Source organism: Cydia amplana, chromosome 2 (genome assembly GCF_948474715.1).
Source record: "Cydia amplana chromosome 2, ilCydAmpl1.1, whole genome shotgun sequence".
Classification (NCBI taxonomy): Eukaryota; Metazoa; Arthropoda; class Insecta; order Lepidoptera; family Tortricidae; genus Cydia; species Cydia amplana.
The window spans coordinates 16,421,189-16,447,128 of NC_086070.1; the positions used below are offsets into that span (position 1 = coordinate 16,421,189).

At 45.7% G+C, this 25,940-nt stretch overlaps 2 protein-coding genes across 2 annotated transcripts; both read right to left on the reverse strand.

Moving 5' to 3' along the window:
• Positions 1 to 741: 741 nt before the first annotated feature.
• On the reverse strand, positions 742 to 16,698 carry LOC134659107 (DNA helicase MCM9-like). Its single transcript, XM_063514718.1, has 12 exons — positions 16,553 to 16,698; positions 16,207 to 16,478; positions 15,896 to 16,125; positions 15,456 to 15,562; positions 14,626 to 14,845; positions 14,044 to 14,206; positions 12,997 to 13,106; positions 12,150 to 12,296; positions 11,774 to 11,898; positions 9,746 to 9,875; positions 9,070 to 9,215; positions 742 to 1,901 (listed from the first exon to the last, which is right to left on the reverse strand). Exons 1-12 carry the CDS (start codon positions 16,645 to 16,647, stop codon positions 764 to 766), a joined length of 2,883 nt encoding a protein of 960 aa, XP_063370788.1. The 5' UTR covers positions 16,648 to 16,698; the 3' UTR covers positions 742 to 763.
• Positions 16,699 to 19,341: 2,643 nt separating this feature from the next.
• LOC134656443 (uncharacterized) lies at positions 19,342 to 25,871 on the reverse strand. Its single transcript, XM_063511978.1, has 6 exons — positions 25,670 to 25,871; positions 24,185 to 24,731; positions 22,320 to 24,035; positions 21,489 to 21,655; positions 20,797 to 21,072; positions 19,342 to 20,498 (listed from the first exon to the last, which is right to left on the reverse strand). The coding sequence occupies exons 2-6, from the start codon at positions 24,620 to 24,622 to the stop codon at positions 19,391 to 19,393; spliced, it is 3,705 nt and encodes a 1,234-aa protein (XP_063368048.1). The 5' UTR covers positions 24,623 to 24,731; positions 25,670 to 25,871; the 3' UTR covers positions 19,342 to 19,390.
• Between the last annotated feature and the right edge of the window lie 69 nt (positions 25,872 to 25,940).

The window sequence follows — 25,940 nt, forward strand, 5'->3', positions numbered from 1 at the left end:
AGCATGGCCGCCTGGTAGCCAAGTCGGTGTATGGGGGTAACTGCAAGGTTATGTTTGTAGCTATCATCATAAGATTCAATATCTGGGAGACCGAGCTTTGCTCAGAAAACATATAAAATGTCGAAAATGCGCGTTTTCCCAGAGATAAGACCTAGCTAGATCGATTTTTCGCCCCCGAAAACCCCCATATAGCAATTTTCATCGAAATCGTTAGAGCCGTTTCCGAGATCCCCGAAATATATATATAAATAAATAAATGTGCAAGAATTGCTCGTTTAAAGGTAAGGTTAAGATGATAGATGAATCTGGCGGTCTAGCATGGCCGCCTGGTAGCCAAGTCGGCGTATGGGGGTAACTGCAAGCTAGGTTATGTTTGTAGCTATCATAAGTAATTAAGTATTCGTAGAATTCAGAAAAGTACTTTTGTTGCATCAAAATTAGGTACCATAGTCTAATAAACCATTCTTCTCTTCCCAGAGTGACACAAGCCTATGTCACAATAACATTGCCACTTTATAAAGCGCTATTGCATATTATTATATAGCGCTGTCGCATGATGACGTAGCTTGTGTCAGTCACGTGGTCGGAAGAGTACCAGGCGGAGAATATTATTATACCATGATTAGGTACATACCTTGGTCACGTAAATTCCATTTTTGATAACCAATAGGTAATGTAAAAGAGATTTTAGTAAATAACATTCAACTGGGTAAAACTGGTAGTTAAAAAAAAAGACTAAAGTACATGATTTATTTTTATTTACCTATATATCTAAATCTATATCACAATCCGAACTTTCAAATATAGACATTTGAGAACTCGTAACAGATTTCTTACTTGCATAACTTGAGTTATGTATTGAATCAGACACATTCTCCAATTTAACAACTACTTCACTTTCTTTGTGTACTATGCTTGTGTTTACTTTTTCTTCATATTTACTAATATCATGTTTATCCACACACTGGAATTGTCTTAACTTGCTGAGAGTATTTGACGAAGTATTAGGACTTGGTGTACTGACAGGATCTTTATCACTCTCTTTGTTTTCGACAAATGATTTATTTGATTTGTCTTTTTCATTCTTTATTACTTTAATATCTACATCTGCCTCGCTTGGCTCTGCTTTCTCATCTGCTGAAATATTACTATTTTCTATTACTGCATTACTTTTTCCACTATCATTAAAGTCAAAATCTATACCAATTTCATTAAAAATATCATTTACACTGGGGACACCATTCAAATTAACGGTGGTATTTTGTTCTTCTGAATCGCTCTCAGAAATACTATCAAGAACATGATTTTTTACAGATTTATCGCTTTTCTTTTTACCAAATTTTTGATTTTCTAAATTTTCTTTCCGCTTCCTTTTCCTTGATTTCTGTACTAGAGGTGGTTTTCTTTCAAGTTTATTAAGCGTCGCATGTTTCTTCAAAGTCGCTGCAAACTTTTCATTCACGTTATCCCTACTATCGAATACGGGTCGATTGTCATCGTTATTAACAAATGTGGATTTCGTTTCGTCGTCGTTTTTCTTTTTAAAATACGAGCTCGTGACTAAAGTTGAGGACAGCGGGATATTGTCATCGGAGACGTCGTCGAATTTCTCGAAGAGTTTCGAGCTTTTGTTTTCTATATCGCGTTCTAGAGTTTGACGATCGACCTGGAGCAGTTTCGCGTAGGACAAGAGTTCGTTTTGCCAGATTTCGTGGAGGTTTAGTTTGGTGAGGAGCGTGCGGGCGGTGCGGAGGTAGTGGTAGTCGGGGCGGTTGTGGAAGGAGTCGTGCAGCGCGTCGGTGGTGACCCGCATGGACAGGTCCACCAGCGCCGCGGCCGTCACCGCGTCCGCTGGCAGGATGCAACTGCGCCGCATTAGCCGACAGTGCGCCTGGGATAGCCTGATGGCATTAAAAAAACGAGGACTTTCCGTTACGTTTTTTTTTTTTTTTTAAGGGATCTTCACGAGAACTTGTGATAATATTAGTTAACGTAAACGTAAAGTTAAATTAAATAAACTGCGAGCTAGTGAAGTTGCTTTACTTAAAAATATTATTCACATTGACCGAGGCCAGTGACGACGGTTCGGTATAATCGGTCTTATCGGTCAGCTGTGGATAGGTGTCGTAACTGGCGGCGATTCCATTTCGTACGTCACGCGCATTTGGCGTATAAAATGTTATAGGTTTTATTTGTCGGACGGATGCGATCGGCTACCTTCGGATTCTCGCGCGCCTACCGCGCTGCGACGGCAGCCGATACGTCTAGAGCAGACCAAGGTGTGAACCGTTTTTATAAATCAAATATTTAATTTTTTACACAAGCATTTGTCGCTGACCGTACTTTTCTTTCAACAGACATCGAGACAATTCTAACAAGCCCAAACACAATGAGATTGCGTTGTTTTATCACAGAGTTCCCATGTTCACCTCCGGTTTCCATCATCAGATCAGCTCGGCAATGGTACCATAACATTGCGTCGTCAACCGAATTATAAAAGTATGTAAAATCTGAGCTTAATCGAGTAATGGGAAGTGGTTCCAAAAGCTTGTAAGATTTGCTTAGAACCATACAACAGACAACGGGACAGGTGAAACTGAGTAAAATATTTTTACCACACCAGCTCGTTAAGGCTTTCATTATTCTCCAAAAACGAATGAGAAAGTTGCAGTCAAGAGTTGCAAAGTCATTTGATGCAAATTTTGGGATTTTCTTTATGTTGGCTGGCAGAACTGACTTTCAAGTAATGCTTTTGAATGATACATATTTAATTGCGCTAATTTATATTTGATTTGTAAATATTTTCCTCGCGTTGGTGTGGTGAACAATTTTGTATTTCACTCCACAGCAAAGTTTGTTTAACCCTCGTGCCTGGAAACCCTCTCAAGGCTCAAGATTCCACTTCTCGAACCCCTCGCTACGCTCGCGATTCAATTTTCGGATATTTCGCTGGCTCGGGTGTCAATATCAGTCGGGTGTTTTTAGCACAAGGGGTTAAACAAAAACTTCGCCCCTTGTAAAACAAATAACAAATCACTATCACTACATAGTATAAAATAAGTATAGGCCTATCTCTAAGTTGTGCCAATTCGGTAAAATATTGGAAAAAATCGTTACAGACCAATTATCACACGCTGTACGGCGTCATATCAATCCGAGTCAGCACGGGTTCTTCAAGGGTCGAAGTGTGGAGAGTAATCTTTTGTCCTTTAGTGAAGTAATACGAGATGCAATGGATAATAAGTATCAAGTCGACGCAGTTTACACAGACTTCGCCAAAGCGTTCGACAAAATTTCTTACAATACGCTTCTGGTGAAACTTTGGAACCTTGGCATCCATGGTGATCTTTTCCGATGGGTGAAATCTTATATAGAAAATAGGTCCCAAAGTGTTGTAATCGGAGGTTTTTCATCGGCTTTTAAATTAACCACTTCAGGGGTCCCTCAAGGGTCCCATTTGGGCCCTTTATTATTTATTTTATATATAAATGATATCACGGAGTGTCTAACAAATTCGAAAGCTCTTTTATACGCCGATGATACTAAAATATTTCGAGTAATTAAAACAGACGCTTACTGTGCTCTATTGCAGGACGATTTAACTAGCTTTGGAACATATTGTGTGCAAAATAATCTGTTTTTAAATAGTGACAAATGTTCACTTATTACTTTCACTCGGAAAAGGGATCCTATTGTGTTCAGTTACCGGCTGTGCGGCAGTACTCTAACACGACAGCATAGTATACGTGACCTAGGGGTGCTAATGGATTCAAAACTAACGTTTAACCCACATATAGATCATATTTTAAATAAAGCATACAAGCAACTGGGCTTCGTTCTTCGCATAGCAAAACCTTTTCGTAGACCTCTCACTTATAAACTTCTTTATAATAGTTACGTTCGTAGTAGATTGGGATTTGCTTCTGTAGTTTGGAATCCTTTCTTTAATGTCCATAAGACCCGAATTGAAAGACTCCAGAAAAAGTTAATTAAAGCACTGGAATTTCGAGTGGGTCGTAACTATGTAAATTACGCTTCCTCGGCTACACATCATAATGAACGCTATTAAAATGAGGGTGTAATGTTGCAAGCAACCCGATAGTAGGCACTTGTTATTTAAGTATTTTCTCTTGCTTAAGCATTTGTGATGTACAATCTTAGTAGCTACTATAAGTTTACACTATTATTTTTCAATTGTACCTCGATACAATTTGTAAATTAGGAAACTATAGGTCTATAAAGGAATCAATTTGTAGCTATTAGCTAAGTTGCTCATATGCTTATTAAGACTTTTTGTTTCTCAATAAAAAAAAAAAAAAACAAAGTCGCTTCCCGCTGTCTGTCTGTCTGTATGTATGCTTAGATCTTTAAAACTACGCAACGTATTTTTGCGGGTTTTTTTAACAGATAGAGTTATTGAAGAGGAAGGTATATGTATAATTTGTTAACCCGTGCGAAGCCCTAATTAACCCTACGTATGTCTAAGCACTTATTTAATCGTATGGCATGCATAAAGAAGGACAATCAGAGTATAGCTTTGAGGTCGCTAAGCCAGGTAACCAACTCAGGCGGCTCTGTCTAAGCACTGATCAGTGCGCATGAATTTAAAAATCCATTGTTTAATAATTCGTTCGCCCTGATCAGTGCTTAGACATACGAAAGCAGTCTCGTAGACATGGGCGAAATGTGTCAGTAGAGGGAAAAGATTGATATATATCTTTTTATCATTGGGATATGTATCACTCTTTTATATCCGTGTGTAACAGTCGTCCCGCTCGCAACATCGGCACTTGCTGACTTTGAGTCATGAGAGAGAGAGAGAGAGAGAGAGAGAGTATAGTTATTATAACGTGGCAACATTGTTTCTTTCATTTTGTATCATGATATAATATTATTGTGACAAAACGCAGCCAGTATAATAACAACGAAAATAATCATGCTAGGTCCAAACAACTTTAAGCTTTAAACCTTTATGCAATAGAACTCATCTTTGCAATTTGCATTGCATCCATATATACAGGGTGGATTTTCTTTTTGGGTCAGTGAGGGCAGCTACCAGATCCCGTGCTGCTACGAGAAAACGGTCTTAGAAGACCTTCCCTCGATTTCAAATTAATGAAGATTGGCTTTTACAGATTTTGTAAAAAACATACAGAGTGCGAGAAAAAGGTCATTTTTGACAAACTTTTTTTTTAATGCCAATCGATCCCATTCCTATTGAGGATCAAAAGCTTGTATGGAACCAAAAAAAAATTTCCGGCTAGAAAAGCCACAAATCGAGGAAAACTTTTCCCATACAATTTGTATGAAAATGAAAACTTTTATTTTTCACATGCTATTTTTGTATGCCAATCGATTCCATTCCTATCCAGTATCAATAGTTTCTTTGGGGTAAACTTACGGTAATGTACTAAAAAGCCACAAATTAAAGAAAACATTTTCCATACATTTACTATGGAGAAAACGTGAAATTTAATTCACATTTTTCTATCTGGCCAATCAGTCCTGTTACATTTAAGGACCATAATACTGTATGAAGACATTGCTGTAGGACTGATGGGCGAGATAGAAAATTGAGAATAACATTTCACATTTTCCCCATAGTAAATGTATGCAAAAAGTTTTTATTAATTTGTGGCTTTTTAGTACATTACCGTAAGTTGACCCCAAAGAAACTATTGATACTGGATAGGAATGGAATCGATTGGCATACAAAAACAGCATGTGAAAAATAAAAGTTTTAATTTTCATACAAATTGTACGGGAAAAGTTTTCCTCGATTTGTGGCTTTTCTAGCCCGAAATTTTTTTTTGGTTCCATACAAGCTTTTGATCCTTAATAGGAATGGGATCGATTGGCATCAAAAAAAAAGTTTGTCAAAAATGACCTTTTTCTCGCACCCTGTGTTTTTTCCAAAATCTGTAAAAGCCAATCTTCATTAATTTGAAATCGAGGGAAGGTCTTCTTAGACCGTTTTCTCGTAGCAACACGGTATCTGGTAGCTGCCCTCACTGACCCAAAAAGAAAATCCACCCTGTATATCCATATCTACAGTATCTACTTCTCGTTCTCGCGGAATAGCGAATGACGCGTCCGAATCCGTCCGAACGACCGCTGTCGCTCGTTCGTGTTACTTCGGTCGAAGCGCGACCGAGACTTCGCTTATCGCTTTCATAAATAGTTGCCGAGGGAGTGAGAGGTACGGATATACTGATACATTCGGATTCGTAAAGACAAGAAGAGCGATTCATGAAATGAGAAAGATATATATCTTTTTTATCTATCACTCCGGAGTTACCCATGTCTACAGTCTCGTGTACCTGACGAGGCTGTCGAGCATGCGCACGGTGGTGCGCGCGGGGTCCCGCGTGGCGGCGCGTCGCTGCGACATGTAGTAGGCGCGCAGCACCGTGTTGGCCGCCGCTGTCATCTCCGTGCGAACGCCTCCCACGAGCCCGATGTACATCAGTGCTTAGACATACGAAAGCGGTCTCGTGTACCTGACGAGGCTGTCGAGCAGAGGCGGCTGGTAGCTATGTATTATGGGTGTTCACTCACAATAAAAAACAAAAACTAAACCTACACATTCAATTAACCGTCGCAAAGTACCTAGATGTCGGTTTCCGTCCACCCGGTCATTGAACTCTCTCATAGATTTTCGGTATTACGAATATCTTGACGACCGATAGACGCCAACTGCAGTTCATTTTACAAATGGATATAATGTTTTTAATTAAATTTTATGGAAAGATGTGCTAAATTGTTAACACACCTGTTTCGGTCCAAACAAACTCACCGCACAGCCGTCGCCCGCGCCCGCGCCAAACACAAAACATAATATACCTAGGTAACACGAAAAACAAAATAAGCTAGTTACTTTTATCACATTCACACAACACAACCACGGTGTTTTTGGTTATGGATCTGATTTAAAAAATATAAGTTTTTGTTTTTGAGTAACATTGCTACGAAAGTTCAAGGTCGTCCATAATTTAACTCGAGTCGATTTTGTAAACTTTTTCACATTCTCACGTTAAATTCATTCATTTTTAAACACCTCACAACAAACAAATTATGTGCTTTAACTGTTTAAACTCTTGTTTCATTATTTAGAATGAAAAAAAAAAGCCAAAATTGCATTCCCGCACATACTTTAAAATTGACTAAGGTCTGTTTAGAAACAAGTGACAACAATATCAACATGGCGCGCGCCGCGCGCGGGATGCGCGCGCAGATCAACTGACTCGGAGCGCCGCATCGATTTTGCCTCTTCCCTCATAGAAAATATTTTGTTTCACGCGCGGAGCTCTGGTGAGACTTCTCTTTCGCTCTTATTGAATTTCCTATTGATCGAATGTACTAAATCTTTTTCCATAGGAGCGCAATCCAAAGCGCTCCGCTTCGCGCGTTACCTTTGATTTCTATGAAATTATAGGAGTACGCCGTGTAGGTAGACTAGGTAGTGGTGATTTGGTGAGCTGTCTATAAACTTATAATGAATAAAGGTTATTATTTAATTGGTATTGAGTTTTTTACGATCGATCTTAAGTAGTAATATATTAAATAGGTACCATAATTTCATTTTGATTATATATGGGAGTGCACCGCACAAGCGCTCCTTACGGCGGGCCGCGCCTGCTGTCGAGCATGCGCACGGTGGTGCGCGCGGGGTCCCGCGTGGCGGCGCGTCGCTGCGACATGTAGTAGGCGCGCAGCACCGTGTTGGCCGCCGCTGTCATCTCCGTGCGAACGCCTCCCACGAGCCCGATGTACATCAGTGCTTAGACATACGAAAGCGGTCTCGTGTACCTGACGAGGCTGTCGAGCATGCGCACGGTGGTGCGCGCGGGGTCCCGCGTGGCGGCGCGTCGCTGCGACATGTAGTAGGCGCGCAGCACCGTGTTGGCCGCCGCTGCCATCTCCGTGCGAACGCCTCCCACGAGCCCGATGTACATCAGTGCTTAGACATACGAAAGCGGTCTCGTGTACCTGACGAGGCTGTCGAGCATGCGCACGGTGGTGCGCGCGGGGTCCCGCGTGGCGGCGCGTCGCTGCGACATGTAGTAGGCGCGCAGCACCGTGTTGGCCGCCGCTGCCATCTCCGTGCGAACGCCTCCCACGAGCCCGATGTACATCAGTGCTTAGACATACGAAAGCGGTCTCGTGTACCTGACGAGGCTGTCGAGCATGCGCACGGTGGTGCGCGCGGTGTCCCGCGTGGCGGCGCGTCGCTGCGACATGTAGTAGGCGCGCAGCACCGTGTTGGCCGCCGCTGCCATCTCCGTGCGAACGCCTCCCACGAGCCCGATGTACATCAGTGCTTAGACATACGAAAGCGGTCTCGTGTACCTGACGAGGCTGTCGAGCATGCGCACGGTGGTGCGCGCGGGGTCCCGCGTGGCGGCGCGTCGCTGCGACATGTAGTAGGCGCGCAGCACCGTGTTGGCCGCCGCTGCCATCTCCGTGCGAACGCCTCCCGCGAGCCCGATGTACATCAGTGCTTAGACATACGAAAGCGGTCTCGTGTACCTGACGAGGCTGTCGAGCATGCGCACGGTGGTGCGCGCGGGGTCCCGCGTGGCGGCGCGTCGCTGCGACATGTAGTAGGCGCGCAGCACCGTGTTGGCCGCCGCTGCCATCTCCGTGCGAACGCCTCCCACGAGCCCGATGTACATCAGTGCTTAGACATACGAAAGCGGTCTCGTGTACCTGACGAGGCTGTCGAGCATGCGCACGGTGGTGCGCGCGGGGTCCCGCGTGGCGGCGCGTCGCTGCGACATGTAGTAGGCGCGCAGCACCGTGTTGGCCGCCGCTGCCATCTCCGTGCGAACGCCTCCCGCGAGCCCGATGTACATCAGTGCTTAGACATACGAAAGCGGTCTCGTGTACCTGACGAGGCTGTCGAGCATGCGCACGGTGGTGCGCGCGGGGTCCCGCGTGGCGGCGCGTCGCTGCGACATGTAGTAGGCGCGCAGCACCGTGTTGGCCGCCGCTGCCATCTCCGTGCGAACGCCTCCCACGAGCCCGATGTACATCAGTGCTTAGACATACGAAAGCGGTCTCGTGTACCTGACGAGGCTGTCGAGCATGCGCACGGTGGTGCGCGCGGGGTCCCGCGTGGCGGCGCGTCGCTGCGACATGTAGTAGGCGCGCAGCACCGTGTTGGCCGCCGCTGTCATCTCCGTGCGAACGCCTCCCACGAGCCCGATGTACATCTGCGAACGGGACCGACCCTTCATCTAGTACATATATCTAAATACTTAATTAAAGGATCGCCTTACCGCTGCTCAAAATACTCTGACACCTAAAACCTCGAAATACGTGCTAACTTAGGGTCTTAAAAGAAAATTGTAAATATTTCAATAAAAGTTTTAAAAAAATCGCTTAGACTATTCACGAAATATATTCTTAATGAACCCACTTACGAGAAGACATGATTGACGAATTAACTTTTGGCCCCAGGTGGTTTCTATAGTTCGTTTTTTTAGCATTAGAAAAAAGGTAAACAATCTTGATGTCTTTTAATTGAAAAACATGTTTTAAAAATAAGTCACGGCAAATATGTAACAATTATGAATCTAATACGATCATTTATATTCTTCTGCTTTCATAAGTATAGGTTACTGATTTTTAAAAAGCGTTTTTCAATTAAAAGACATGTCAAGATCGCTTACCTTCTTTCTAATGCTAAAAAAACGAACTATAAGTTGCGACGAATATTAGAAACAGGAGTAGGTAATCATACCTGCAGTTTTTCAATACTCCATTGTATTTTGCTGTCAATGGTCTGAGCGCCGCCAAATAATATATACGAAGAGACGAGCTTGTCCCAAGCCTTATTTTTTGTGTCTAACAGGATGAAAATTAAGTCAAACCTGTAAACAAACAACAGTAACGATATATTACAACCCAATTTATATTTAAGTGTCATGATTTTTTCCTGTGATTTTTCTCGACTACGTGCAGCAAAAGATGGGAAGATGGGTGTGCGTCCATCTCGGACGATGAAGGTCTTTATTAATTAAGAGTTATAATTCTTAAACAATGTCACAATCAACATACATAAGTATCGTAGTTAAGATCGGTTTTCCTAGGATAGCGGTGCCGTCATATAGAGGCCGTCTCCATACTAAATAATACGGCTAAATATGGATGTCGTAGTATTTGTATGGAGACGGCCGCTATATGACGGCACCGCTATCGGAGGAAACCAAAGCATTAGCACCGCATTTGAAATAGCACCGTCATTTATGTTAGCTCTGTCAAAAAACTCACTAGATGGCGTTACTATATGTTTACGTGTAAACGACACAGGAGCTTGTGAGGTGTTGCTAGCACACGCCAGCAGTAGCGGCACGTACCTGCTGAGCAGTGGGGTCCCCAGCGCCACGTTGTGGTGCAGCAGCTCCGCGGGCTCGTAGCGGCCGCGCGGGTTGCACGCCGCCACCACGGCGCACCGCGTATTCATCGTAACAGTGTGTTGCTAGCACACGCCAGCAGTAGCAGCACATACCTGCTGAGCAGAGGGGTCCCCAGCGCCACGTTGTGGTGCAGCGGCTCCGCGGGCTCGTAGCGGCCGCGCGGGTTGCACGCCGCCACCACGGCGCACCGCGTATTTATCGTAACAGTGTGTTGCTAGCACACGCCAGCAGTAGCAGCACATACCTGCTGAGCAGAGGGGTCCCCAGCGCCACGTTGTGGTGCAGCGGCTCCGCGGGCTCGTAGCGGCCGCGCGGGTTGCACGCCGCCACCACGGCGCACCGCGTATTTATCGTAACAGTGTGTTGCTAGCACACGCCAGCAGTAGCAGCACATACCTGCTGAGCAGAGGGGTCCCCAGCGCCACGTTGTGGTGCAGCGGCTCCGCGGGCTCGTAGCGGCCGCGCGGGTTGCACGCCGCCACCACGGCGCACCGCGTATTTATCGTAACAGTGTGTTGCTAGCACACGCCAGCAGTAGCAGCACATACCTGCTGAGCAGAGGGGTCCCCAGCGCCACGTTGTGGTGCAGCGGCTCCGCGGGCTCGTAGCGGCCGCGCGGGTTGCACGCCGCCACCACGGCGCACCGCGTATTTATCGTAACAGTGTGTTGCTAGCACACGCCAGCAGTAGCAGCACATACCTGCTGAGCAGAGGGGTCCCCAGCGCCACGTTGTGGTGCAGCGGCTCCGCGGGCTCGTAGCGGCCGCGCGGGTTGCACGCCGCCACCACGGCGCACCGCGTATTTATCGTAACAGTGTGTTGCTAGCAGACGCCAGCAGTAGCAGCACATACCTGCTGAGCAGAGGGGTCCCCAGCGCCACGTTGTGGTGCAGCGAGCGCCACGTTGTGGTGCAGCGGCTCCGCGGGCTCGTAGCGGCCGCGCGGGTTGCACGCCGCCACCACGGCGCACCGCGTATTTATCGGAACAGTGTGTTGCTAGCACACGCCAGCAGTAGCAGCACATACCTGCTGAGCAGAGGGGTCCCCAGCGCCACGTTGTGGTGCAGCGGCTCCGCGGGCTCGTAGCGGCCGCGCGGGTTGCACGCCGCCACCACGGCGCACCGCGTATTTATCGGAACAGTGTGTTGCTAGCACACGCCAGCAGTAGCAGCACATACCTGCTGAGCAGAGGGGTCCCCAGCGCCACGTTGTGGTGCAGCGAGCGCCACGTTGTGGTGCAGCGGCTCCGCGGGCTCGTAGCGGCCGCGCGGGTTGCACGCCGCCACCACGGCGCACCGCGTATTCATCGTAACAGTGTGTTGCTAGCACACGCCAGCAGTAGCGGCACGTACCTGCTGAGCAGAGGGGTCCCCAGCGCCACGTTGTGGTGCAGCGGCTCCGCGGGCTCGTAGCGGCCGCGCGGGTTGCACGCCGCCACCACGGCGCACCGCGTATTTAGTTTGCACACGATGCCCGCCTGCGGAATCATTTGCCAATTATACATTTTTTACCCTGGTATATTATTAAAGCGGTAATCTAATCACAGCGTCGCGCGGCATTGTATTTATATCGGAGCATCGTTAATAATGGCGTAAGCGCCATCGACAACAAGGTTCCTTTTCATAGATAACGTCACATATAGTATCTAAGATGCCAACTAAAATCTCATACAATTCTCACATGCACATTGACTTCAAATGCCATACAAAGGTAAATAATGTGCGTTACCTTGGCCACGGACACGGTCTGCTGCTCCATGGCCTCGTGCACGGCGGCGCGGTCGTGCGGCCTCAGCTGCGCCAGCTCGTCCACGCAGCACACCCCCCCGTCCGCCAGCACCAGCGCGCCCGCCTCCAGCTGCCACTCGCCCCCTTCCTGATATCAGGGAAACTGATACTTAATACAGACCAGGGATGTTGCGGATGCCGATTTTTTGACATCCGCAGATGCGGATGTCAAGATAGTACCATAAAAAACGTCAAATATTACATTTTAGTAATTTTTATTTCAAAAAACCGCCAAGTGCGAGTCGGACTCGCGTTCCAAGGGTTCCGTACATTAAGTCCCACTCACGCTTGACTGCTCATTTCTAATAGGTTTTTTTGGTTAATGACTAAATTACCTAGCAGTCTGACTTACGCCGATGCTAAGACGTTCCTGTACCGACCTGTTCCACAGCCGCATCCGCATTAAATCCGCATCGATTTTATGCGGATGCGGATGCGGATGTTGAAAATAATGCGGAAGTTCCGCGATTGCGGATGCGGATATTCGCAACATCCCTGATACAGACACTTCATCAAATTAATGTTAAGGTGCACCGCAAATGTGGGAGCGCGCCATTTAGGGCCACCCCACATTTAGCGTTCGACGTGTTACCTCCGTGTCACACTTAAGTACGAATTCACAAGTGCGCAAGAGAGGCAACACGACGAACGTGGTTCGCGGTAGGCCCTCTGGTCAGCGCTATGGAAAATGACGTCGCTGCGCAGTTGCGTCGACGTTGCGTCGAGCAGCGGCCATAGAGTTGTAGACGCCGACGCTCGAAAGACGCTAAATGTGGGGTGGCGCTTACCCTGAGCGCCGAGCAGGTGAGGCCGGCGCGCGTGCTGCCCGCGCCCGACGTCAGCACGGCGCGCGCCGCCAGCGCAGCGCCCGCTCGGAGCAACTGCGATTTACCCGTACCTGTACGTGTTTAAGTAGGCACTTAGGTACACACTTTGGAAGAACTATGAAATGTAAATCATTGGCATTTGCCCTGTAAGCTTATTAGCCTCGTGCAGTTTCTAGCGCAACTCCTAACGTGCTCGTTGTAGACTGACGTTTTCTGTTGCGTTGTGGTATACATTTTATAAACTGTATCATTAAAATTACTTTTTCTCAAACATGCACTGAAATGTCGTCGCTCCGGGCGTTATATCAGGCTTCGAAGTATCACGTTTAGGGCGGAGCAACTCCAGAGAACTGTTTTTTTATATTTTTAGTGAACGAATCGTTATCGGACCAAAATATCCGTGTTAACGCCTGTTATACACGAACGTACTGATATTAAGAATACGAATCTGTATGATTCAATGTGTTGATGAATAAATTTAAAATTTTGTCTATACGTAAGTCATCAGAGACCATAGACAATATTTAAAATCCTCTGCATTTATTTCATTTATAGAAATTGAGATTCTTATTATCAGATTGTGTATAATGGCCCTAATAAGGTCTATTCGAACACACGCAAAATACGGACGACTTCCGTAAAAAAAAAACAATTATGGCGGGATTGGAAGGAAAATTAAAAAACTTTTGTTGTGAAGTTAGATTTTTATTATAAAGATTATAAATTTGTTTTTTTTTTGAGTGGTGTATTTTTTTATTTCATTGCATGTTTGAGAAAAGCACTATACATGCCTAGCCGTGAAAAGGTCTTGCCGGCTTCGTATCACTATCCGGCCTCCCTACGGTCGGCCGGCTATACCTACTCACCCGGCAAGCCCTTCTTTCCCGGCGTCTGCAGTAATGTACTATTATTTCATAATGTACAACTAATAATAAATAATAATAAAATAAAATAAAACAACTAATATCATAGTGTAAATGTGACGTGAAAGACTGATCGGATATTTACCGGGGTCTCCCACCAGCAACAGATGGCACTGACCGCGCACGCGCGTGATGGTGTCGTCTCCCGCGCCGCTCTTCGCCTCCGCCCCCGCTTCCGCAGCCGCCGCGCCCGCGCCCGTGAGCACGGTCAGCAGTAAGGCCAGCTTTACTGAATATAAGCCGTATACCTGTACAAGCAGATTAGCTTCATGGTAGATGTCCAGAAGATTTTTAAAGAGATTCTAAGATTCTAACTTTGTGATTGCCTCATTCTCCTTACATTGCAAATTTGTAAGTATTAGCACCGCATTAGTATTGGAGTGTCGTTAATAACAGCGTAAATGCTTACCGCCATAACAGTTTTGAATGATTTACGGTGCGCACGAATGAGGGTAGACCGAGCGCGGTCTACACAACTTTGACACCCACCCGCTATCTTCAGTTACCCGTGAACAAGATGCATGCAACTGCGTCGAAATATCGGGAGCTCGAAAACAATACAAAATGTAATCACGGTTCATATGCCGATCGATATAAGTCTAGCTTACCGCCATATCCGTGAAACGTTACAAATATAAACTAAATCGTACCTACAGATGGAACTTACCTGAGGACACACTGATTTTAAAATCTGGTCTCTGCCCTTCAGAGGACAAGCTTCATACTTTGCCCAGAACTCATCAAAGCACTCCTTGACATCAGGAGCGGCGGCTAGGACCTCCGACTTCTGGGCATTGCAAACCTCAAGGTAGTTAGCCTCTAGTACCAATTCTACCTCTGACTGCTTGGCTTGGACGGCGGGACGCCAGCGGCGACGCACTGTTCCGCTAAAATAGCCCAAAATGCATGCATTTGAATATTCTCAGATTATATTGTGAGGCACTCAAGCAGTACATACGCAAAATGTATAATTAGACCCACATCGTAGCTCGTGCATGCAAATAGAAAGTGCTGCAATGGTGTTTCCATCTTTTGGCTGTGACTTCTCACTTGACCATGTTTATCCATGATAAGATGGATCTATTATGGAAATTGGTGATGTATTTCAGGTTGGAATTCATAATTCATAATTTATTGCATAATAATCATGAGGTACAAAATAGATATTACATTAGGATAAGTTCACACATGAACCCTGTTAGGGCACAGCAAGTGTTTCATAAAACTAAACTATAGCTTGGAGGTACAGTACAGGCACATGTGTAGGTACATAATTTAAAATAAACGCATTTTGATACTTATGTCCAAGGCATAAGATTAAAAGCTAATATTCATTATTTTATATTTATTTTATTGATTATTATATCTAATACCTTTAAACCGAGCAACTCTTGCCTATTCATTTATTTATAATTATGTATATTTATTTATATGCCTATATATTTCAGGAATCACTCTAGATATATAATGAGGATCATAATAAGTGTATACACTTACCAGATATGAACATCATCTCCAGGTTTGCAGGAGTCTACGAGGTCATCCTCCAGCACAACCCACATGGAGCCTGGTATAGTGCCTATGCCAAGTTTATTTACTTGCTCCTGATACAGAATTATTTATTTGTGAATAATTGACATTAGAATTAGAACATACATTTAATTGTTATTGAAATGAAGTATTAATATAAACAATTAAGTTTTCTGTATTATTTCAAATTAATTTAGACAGTAAGAAACATTTTGCTGCTATTATTAATGATCATGAATTAAAGGAACATAATTATTCTTATGAGTATTATAAAACTTATACCAATACCAGGTATGTAGAAGTAGTAACAAATATTATTGTAAATTATAAAACGTAATATTAAATTCCGAACAACTCACTTGAATTGGTATACCCTAAATAAGGAAAAATAATAACATTTAACTCACTTGAATTTTAATTTCCTGATAATCTTTGCAGTACTCCCTGGAGACTAAGTTAACTTGTGTGAACGTTGAGCTCTTGCACCTGGCTTCATCATTGCCACATCTCGAAGGAGCTTTCAGAACATACCTGTGCTCAAACTCTGCTTGCACACAGTTCTCAAACTTGCATTTTAGACAAACATACTTGCGTTGATATTCCAACATTTTAGCTTGAGTTACTCTTACAATTGTCCCTAAAATAATCAAATCATAATAAATAGTATTACTTATGACCATGCACAAGCAAATTTATAATTGTTTCACTGATCACTTACCAGTAACTTTTAAAAAGCAACCCAAGTCTACATTTTTCGGAAATATTGTCCGATGGAGCTCAGGGCAAACAGGTAGTCCAAAAATACGAGCGTGGACGTTTTTCTTCATAATGCAATGAGGTAACTTTTCGATGGTAGACTTGTACTCACTTTGTTCTAGTATATATTGTTGCGCCTTTATTATGTCTTCATGGCATTGTAGTAGACTGTCCACTGGACTACAAAGTACTTTATCGCCTATATCAGGATATATCTCGAACAGCTTTAAAAAACTGAAATTCAACTTTTTATAATAGGTACTTGTAAAATAATATTTGTAGCAATAAGCAAGTATTAGTTCACTTACTCAATTTTTATACTATAGAATGCTAATATGTCCTCTTCCGTAAGAATATTGATACAATCTTGGAGATGGTATTTCAGCACGTATTCTAAAATCATTTTGTATGTTCAGTGAAATATATAAATATTATAAATGTATTTGTTTTGAGCGGCATCGGCATCATGTGGGAACTAGTGGAAAGGGATAAAAAAAAACATGACAGTGACATTGACAATGACAGTTAGAATGGGTACGGGTACCGTTTAGATATAACCATTTTTAACCAAAATGAGTTGCACGATGGTTACCGAATACACTCATGTTCAGTTCTGTACTAAAATAGATATGATTGCCTTAAATTAATCTTAAAATAGTATGGTTAATTCTAAACAGAAACGTGTTTCAAAATGTGTTACACTTCGTGTAATAAATGCGTGATCATTGCGTGATATAGATTTTCTATCGATATCCGAACGCACATCCCCAACAACATCATGACAATTTACAGGGCTCTACAGACCTTGGTAACCAAATTGTCAATTTAATCAAATCGTCCCGTCTGGACTGGCCTTAAGATAAACAAAGCTCATTTAAAAAATAAAATATTCAAATCCAACCGTCTAGCATAGATGGTAGGATCCTAATAGATGTGGTATACGCGTGCGTCCGTGAGGGACAAAACATAGGCAACGCGTCACTATGATTGGTGGAATTTATTTGTTGCCCACCATAATCCAATTCCATACTAACTTATGGTGGAGAATAAAAAAAATGTGAGTTTGTGACAAGGACAAACAATAATAACGCTTTCGGTGCTACTCCTACTGAAATACATAAGACTATCCCGTTCAGGAATTTCCCCCCACCCCTCATGCCTGATCCAGTTAAAATACTAGATTCATGCCGTCTAGCCACCTACCGCGAACATCCGAAATCAAAATTTCAATAATATAGATAGAGGCAGGTAGAGAGAAATAACGAAATTTCGAGTTTCTATGCTTGCTGTTGATTCGAGTCATCCAGTCATAGCGTAAGCTAATGTAATCCTATTATGAAATAAATAAATGTAAATCTAATTAGGCAAATATGTCGTGAAATTAAACTAACCAGATTTTTATTTATTTTTATTAACTCCTCGGTAATAATAGAATACCTATAAAACCCTAAGGTACATACGTATAATAGTACGTAGGTATGTAAGTATGATAGCGCTATCGTACAATTTGAGCACCAACACATTTTAAGCCTGCATTTAATGTATGTAGTCAAGTTTATATCCTTCATAGACAAAATCAAATAAAAATACACTTAAGCTTTGGATTCCTCCGAAAACGGTGCCGTCATATTACGGCCGCTATATAGCGTTGACTGACGTCACTAGAACGTTGTCTATGTAAACAAGATGGCGCGGTTTCCTAGACGGCGTTACGTTACGTTGATTGTCAACGTAACGTAAGATGACGGCCGTCATGACCTTGTCGATAGTTTCGTGAACGTTTTATTAGATAGCGGTGACGCCATTTTGGAATAAATGACACGAGATTTGAATAAATGATTCCGTACTACGATTATTTTCCTTGTCTGATGATATTTCATCCTCCAAGTGAATTATAGATGATCAAGCAAATCTTGTCAGTAGGAAAAGGCGCGAAATTCAAATGTTCTATGGGACGTTATCCCATCGCGCCTACATTTTTCAATTTGCCGCTTTGATCTTGGTGGATGACGGTGTGTTATGACGCCGTGGTACTTTCCACATGTCGCCACCGTAAAGACGGCCGTCTTTTGCGGCCGCTATATGACGGCCGTCATATGACGGCACCGTTTTCGGAGGAATCCAAAGCTTTAAAGGCACAGGTACGATATTAGGTATTACCACAGAATAAATAATAGTACTGGGTACTGGTTTATATAATAACAAATAAAGATAGGCCTGGTCCTAATAAATAATTATTATAACATTTATAACTACAATAAACCATAACATAATCAAACATATCAAAAAACAAGAAAGAATACCACAACATGAGGTTATCAGAAATCTATGGGATGTAAACGTATGAATAATCATAATTATCATAAACTTTAAGACCAGATTAATTAGACAGCACAGTAACTGGAACATAGATTTTATAAATTTCGTCCGCGTTAAAAACTTTCAACCCTATTTTCACCCTCTTAAGCTTTGGGTTCCTCCGAAAACGGTGCCGTCATATTACGGCCGCTATATAGCGTTACCTGACGTCACTAGAACGTTGTCTATGTAAACAAGATGGCGCGGTTTCCTAGACGGCGTTACGTTACGTTGATTGTCAACGTAACGTAATATGACGGCCGTCATGACGGTGTCGATAGTTTCGTGAACGTTTTATTAGATAGCGGTGACGCCATTTTGAATAAATGACACGAGATTTGAATAAATGATTCCGTACTACGATTATTTTCCTCTTCTGATGATATTTCATCCTCCAAGTAAATTATAGATGATCAAGCAAATCTTGTCAGTAGGAAAAGGCGCGAAATTCAAATTTTCTATGGGACGTTATCCCATCGCGCCTACATTTTTCAAATTTGCCGCTTTGACCTTGGTGGATGACGGTGTGTTATGACGCCGTGGTACTTTCCACATGTCGCCACCGTAAAGACGGCCGTCTTTTGCGGCCGCTATATGACGGCCATCATATGACGGCACCGTTTTCGGAGGAATCCAAAGCTTTAGGGTTTAAATTTCAAGAAATCCTTCGTTTAGGCTGAGGGGGACTGTATAGTGATGATATAAAATAGTTGGGACTCGAAACTTACGACTCATAGTTTTGAAATTTTGATCAGATCAGGTTCCAGATCAGTCCTCAGATTGTTTAATTATATAGCTAAATTCTGTTCAGAAGCAGGACAATCGCGTGTATTATGTAATAACACTTTTTCGTCAATCAATTTCTTATACACTAGTTCTCCGTCGGTATTCCTTAATTCTACGAGGGGCACCGAGTTGTCATAGTCCACATAGTCCACAATAGTAACGCGGAACGGCCCTTTGTCGAGAAACGTATCGATGTAGACTTTGGTGACGTCGTCCGGGTCAAAATCTGGGTTGACGTGGACGCCGTGCAGGCGCGCCGTGACACAGGCCGGCGGCAGGCACACCCAATCTTTACTTATCTCCCTCACGTCAGACAAGGGAACTATCCCAATGTTCCCGTAGTCCACGTAGTGAACTTTAACCAGATTTTTCGCTTCACTGTACTTTAGTATAGATGCTCTGTACCAGTGGTCTTCGAAGAGCGCGATGCACGGTTTGTACTCGTATATACCATCTAACGGCGGCATATTCTTTCCCACTTCTTTCACAATATCTAAAAGTGCTTCATATATCACATGGATTTCCGCATCTTGAACGATCATTAATTCTAAAGAGTTTGTGTCGTTTATCACGGGTATGCTACAGCTAAATTCTCGATCCTCGTGTCGCAGATACGAGACTAAGTTAGAGTTGTTTTTCTCGCTCGCACTGCCGTTTTGATCAACCAGCGTGCTCATTTTGAAGGAGTCCGGCGAGCCTGACGCTTGCGAGGAGTTTATATCCTCCTCAACAATATAATCTGGTTCGGAACCATTATTTATTTCAATAACATTCGTCTCAGTTTCAGTTCTTTTGTTTTTTTCTGTTGTACTTGAAGCGTGTTTAGATTTCTTTTTAAACTTGCGTTCTATAGGCTTGGAGCCGTCAATGTATTCAGCCAAGTCGAACTCGACCAAGTGGTCATTAATCCAGAGTTTGTCATACTTGAGGTCGACGGGTGTGACGTCATTGACCGGCGGGGCTGCCACTTTGACGAAGCATTTCTTCTCGACGATAGCCTTGTGTATGTAGTCGAGGACGGTTTGGTCCCACTGCTCACCGACGGGCTTGATGCGGGCGAGCGAGACCTTGTGGGATTGGATGGGGATCTGGTGTAGAGCAACGCGTTTCCTAAAATAAATAAGATAGTTGTCAAAAATGACCATTTTTGATACAAGCTTTTCTCGTTGACAGTACATTTCTTTTAATAGGCAACAGACAGGCTCATCAAGACCATTCTAAAAAAACCCAAACACCAATACGCAAAACTTTGCTTAGAAGGTGCCACTAGCACAAACTACTTTTACCCGTACATACATACTTTGCAAGTATAAAAGCTTCAAACAGAAATTTAGGGTTTAAAAGGCTGGTTCATATTCAAACTGCCTCTTGGTTCATGAGCATCAAATTTTTAAAGGGATAATCTGACCTGAGATCGGTAAAGGCGCAGAGCTCGGAGTTGCCGTAGTCGACGTATTGGACGAGGCAGTTGGCCTGTTCGGGGTTGACCTCGAGCACCGTCCCGCGGTAGAACTTGGAGTCGAGGTAGTACCGCGCCACGCAGAGCTCCCCGACGCGCCACGAGCAGTACGGCGCCTTGGGGTCCTCTTCCTTGAACGCCATCTCGAGCGTGTCGCGGATGAACTCCAAGTCGTCATCCTGCGAGACGTCGTGCAAGTAGATGATGCCATCGTTGTCTATGTATCTGTGGAGAATAATACAACTCTAGTCAAGTAAGAAAGTGGTGCATCTGTTATTACTATTAACAGCTAGTACAAAAGAAAACATAAGGAAATGCTGCTAAACGGACCGCAAAGCCCTTCAAATAAAATCTACGTCAAAATTATAGACTAAAGAGTGAAACGGTAAATGAATCGATTTTTAAAATTTGATCGCTCGATTTCGTTTTCTCCCTTCAATAATATCTCCACTACTAGTCATTTAAATTCTACTAATATAATTGAAAACGAGCGGTCAATACCACTAGATTCCCAATTTATATCGCTCGTATTTCAAAAATAGCATTTCGCCGTTATCCACAAATTTTCGTGACGAAATCGAGCGCTCGAAATTCGAAAATCGGCCTCCCTGCACCGAGGGTCAGCTGGCACTGGCACTCACGTGGGCAGAGCGGTGAACTCTTGGGCTTGCAGCGGCTCGGCGGGCAGCCACTCGGCGCCGTCGTCGGAGCCGGTGGAGCCGGCCAGCGGCGGCAGCAGCCACTCCTTCACAGAGCCGCGCAAGTTCAGGAAACACAGCTCGTCGTCTCCAGAGGTGGCGCCCTCAATCTTAACAACATTTACATGAATTATGTTTTGGAAAAGAAAAGTAAAATATCGCATTCACATAAACATCCTAAAAGAAGTACACCGTCGTTTCGTCGTAGATAGGTATTTTATATAGATATTGAATAAAGTGTATGAGTGTACGGCAAGATCTGGGTAGCTCTTAGCGAGTGTTGAGTAGGACCAGGACCGTCAGGCCGCGGCAGTCAGCTCGGCGTTGAGGCAGCGCCACTCAGCGGGGCTACCGCAAAAACCGAAATTCGCAAATTGCGGGGATCTTTCTCTTTTACTCCAATGAACGCGTAAATAGAGTGATAGAGAAAAATGCCCGCAAATTACGAACTTCTATTTTCGCGGTTATAGCTATGTATGTTATGCTCTCACGTCTCATCTGTCGAGTGTCGGTGGCGAGGCCGCGACTCGCCAGTTCGGCGTTGAGGCAGCGCCACTCGGACTCGTTGGACTCGAGCGCGCTGCCCAGCTCCGTGTGGTACACCCACAGCTGTATCGGCATGGTCTCACGTCTCACCTGTCGAGTGTCAATGGCGAGGCCGCGACTCGCCAGCTCGGCGTTGAGGCAGCGCCACTCGGACTCGTTGGGCTCGAGCGCGCTGCCCAGCTCCGTGTGGTACACCCACAGCTGTATCGGCATGGTCTCACGTCTCACCTGTCGAGTGTCGATGGCGAGGCCGCGACTCGCCAGCTCGGCGTTGAGGCAGCGCCACTCGGACTCGTTGGGCTCGAGCGCGCTGCCCAGCTCCGTGTGGTACACCCACAGCTGTATCGGCATGGTCTCACGTCTCACCTGTCGAGTGTCAATGGCGAGGCCGCGACTCGCCAGCTCGGCGTTGAGGCAGCGCCACTCGGACTCGTTGGGCTCGAGCGCGCTGCCCAGCTCCGTGTGGTACACCCACAGCTGTATCGGCATGGTCTCACGTCTCACCTGTCGAGTGTCGATGGCGAGGCCGCGACTCGCCAGCTCGGCGTTGAGGCAGCGCCACTCGGACTCGTTGGGCTCGAGCGCGCTGCCCAGCTCCGTGTGGTACACCCACAGCTGTATCGGCATGGTCTCACGTCTCACCTGTCGAGTGTCGATGGCGAGGCCGCGACTCGCCAGCTCGGCGTTGAGGCAGCGCCACTCGGACTCGTTGGGCTCGAGCGCGCTGCCCAGCTCCGTGTGGTACACCCACAGCTGTATCGGCATGGTCTCACGTCTCACCTGTCGAGTGTCGATGGCGAGGCCGCGACTCGCCAGCTCGGCGTTGAGGCAGCGCCACTCGGACTCGTTGGGCTCGAGCGCGCTGCCCAGCTCCGTGTGGTACACCCACAGCTGTATCGGCATGGTCTCACGTCTCACCTGTCGAGTGTCGATGGCGAGGCCGCGACTCGCCAGCTCGGCGTTGAGGCAGCGCCACTCGGACTCGTTGGGCTCGAGCGCGCTGCCCAGCTCCGTGTGGTACACCCACAGCTGTATCGGCATGGTCTCACGTCTCACCTGTCGAGTGTCGATGGCGAGGCCGCGACTCGCCAGCTCGGCGTTGAGGCAGCGCCACTCGGACTCGTTGGGCTCGAGCGCGCTGCCCAGCTCCGTGTGGTACACCCACAGCTGTATCGGCATGGTCTCACGTCTCACCTGTCGAGTGTCGATGGCGAGGCCGCGACTCGCCAGCTCGGCGTTGAGGCAGCGCCACTCGGACTCGTTGGGCTCGAGCGCGCTGCCCAGCTTCGTGTGGTACACCCACAGCTGTATCGGCATGGTCTCACGTCTCACCTGTCGAGTGTCGATGGCGAGGCCGCGACTCGCCAGCTCGGCGTTGAGGCAGCGCCACTCGGACTCGTTGGGCTCGAGCGCGCTGCCCAGCTCCGTGTGGTACACCCACAGCTGTATCGGCATGGTCTCACGTCTCACCTGTCGAGTGTCGATGGCGAGGCCGCGACTCGCCAGCTCGGCGTTGAGGCAGCGCCACTCGGACTCGTTGGGCTCGAGCGCGCTGCCCAGCTCCGTGTGGTACACCCACAGCTGTATCGGCATGGTCTCACGTCTCACCTGTCGAGTGTCGATGGCGAGGCCGCGACTCGCCAGTTCGGCGTTGAGGCAGCGCCACTCGGACTCGTTGGGCTCGAGCGCGCTGCCCAGCTCCGTGTGGTACACCCACAGCTGTATCGGCATGGTCTCACGTCTCACCTGTCGAGTGTCGATGGCGAGGCCGCGACTCGCCAGCTCGGCGTTGAGGCAGCGCCACTCGGACTCGTTGGGCTCGAGCGCGCTGCCCAGCTCCGTGTGGTACACCCACAGCTGTATCGGCATGCTCTTGTCCTCGAACTCGCCGACTTTCGTCACGAACACGCGCTTGTACTCCTCCAGTTTGTCTTTCAGGAACTCCTTTATTTAAAATATTAACAAAATTATCTTTACAATTTTTCAAACTATAAGCGACATAAGCTGTAAATAATATTATATCGGATTGGATATTAAAACCCGAAAGTGAAACAGATTTGACGATATGTATTGTATTTTTGCCCTCAATTTACCTTAGTGAGCGAGGGCCACTCCCCGTCCGCCGGCAGCAACCCCGCTAGGTGACACTTTATAGCCGCGTCTCCTATCACTTCAAAATCGGTATGCAACTTTTTCAAGTTCGATATCGAAACAGTCTCGGTTTGAGCGAAATCTGTAAAGAATACGGTGACTTGGTCCTTTTTCGTTTTGAGGATGGTGGCTCGACGCCATGTCTGTGACTGCATACAAAATGCGCAGCATCTATCGTTCTCTTTCCATCTTTCGCGGCGCGGAGTTTTGCGCTTCGAGTAGAATTTCTGAATATCTTCAAACAGCTCGTGGAATGTTTTCTGCTGGTGTACCAATGAGATGTATATCAATGACGGGGACTCGCAGAGAAGGATCTTCGCTTCCAATCGGAGCGTTTCGTTTGATCTGGGTTGGAACTCATCCTGATACCTTTTTGCCATTGTTTCATAATTTTTGCATGTGGCGTTTTCACTATTTTCGGGTGATTGTGGGATTGGTTCTTTTTCTGTAGAATCGTATTCCGCAGTGAGGGCTTCAAAGTCAATGGATCTAAAAAACAGGGAGTAGGTATGTGCTTTTAATACTGGTATCAACTGGTACAGGTTGATTCACGAAAGCTGGCACGAATGGAATGAACGAAACTTTCATTGTATGCGTGACACCTGTAACGGAATACAGCCAGAGTCACCGTTTTATTAGTTAATGTCATACACACATAGATATTTCCATTCACTCATTCATTCCATTTGTGCCGGCTCTTGTGAATCGACCTAGCTATACTAGCGTGATTAAACAAAGATCGACTCGTCAATCAAGAACTTTAATTATGAAAATGTTAGAATTCGTTGTAAGTAGGTATTGAATGCGAATTTAAACTCTTGCTGAAAGTAAAGCTTTGGATTCCTCCGAAAACGGTGCCGTCATATGACGGCCGTCATATAGCGGCCGCAAAAGACGGCCGTCTTTACGGTGGCGACATGTGGAAAGTACCACGGCGTCATAACACACCGTCAGCCGCCAAGGTCAAAGCGGCAAATTTGAAAAATGTAGGCGCGATGGGATAACGTCCCATAGAAAATTTGAATTTCGCGCCTTTTCCTACTGACAAGATTTGCTTGATCATCTATAATTTACTTGGAGGATGAAATATCATCAGAAGAGGAAAATAATCGTAGTACGGAATTATTTATTCAAATCTCGTGTCATGTATTCAAAATGGCGTCACCGCTATCTAATAAAACGTTCACGAAACTATGGACACCGTCATGACGGCCGTCATCTTACGTTACGTTGACAATCAACGTAACGTAACGCCGTCTAGGAAACCGCGCCATCTTGTTTACATAGACAACGTTCTAGTGACGTCAGTCAACGTTATATAGCGGCCGTAATATGACGGCACCGTTTTCGGAGGAATCCAAAGCTTAACTGCTGCCCAGTTACACACGCGTGCGGGTCCTGAAACTGCCCGATCGCCAGTCACTCACCCGTCAGCGGTAGCCAGGTGTTTAGCGAGCAGCTCCCGGTTGAGGCACGCGCCGGCGGCCGGGTCGAGCAGCACGGCGCCGAGGCTGCGGCGGCGCGCGTCGTGCGCGAGCAGCCGCAGCGCGCGCCCGGAGCGCTGGGCGAGGAGGTCACCGGCGGACTCGGGCCAGCGCCCGCCGCCTAGGGTTATCCCCGCTAGGTGACTTTAAACTCTTGCTGAAAGTAACTGCTGCCCAGTTACACATGTGGGTCCTGAAACTGCACAGTCGCTAG

What these genes read in the sequence shown, in the direction of transcription:
- LOC134656443 (XM_063511978.1), bottom strand. Translation starts at nt 24,622, where the DNA reads ATGGCAAAAAGGTATCAGGATGAGTTCCAACCCAGATCAAACGAAACG. An exon ending in AGTGGCCCTCGCTCACTAAG is followed by an intron (nt 24,036 to 24,184) that starts GTAAATTGAGGG and finishes TTTTAAATAAAG; the next exon opens with GAGTTCCTGAAAGACAAACT. An exon ending in GAGTTCACCGCTCTGCCCAC is followed by an intron (nt 21,073 to 21,488) that starts GTGAGTGCCAGT and finishes TATTCTCCACAG; the next exon opens with ATACATAGACAACGATGGCA.
- LOC134659107 (XM_063514718.1), bottom strand. Translation starts at nt 16,647, where the DNA reads ATGATTTTAGAATACGTGCTGAAATACCATCTCCAAGATTGTATCAAT. An exon ending in GGGACCCCTCTGCTCAGCAG is followed by an intron (nt 9,876 to 11,773) that starts GTACGTGCCGCT and finishes GTTTGTTTACAG; the next exon opens with GTTTGACTTAATTTTCATCC. An exon ending in GGAGTATTGAAAAACTGCAG is followed by an intron (nt 9,216 to 9,745) that starts GTATGATTACCT and finishes TCCCGTTCGCAG; the next exon opens with ATGTACATCGGGCTCGTGGG.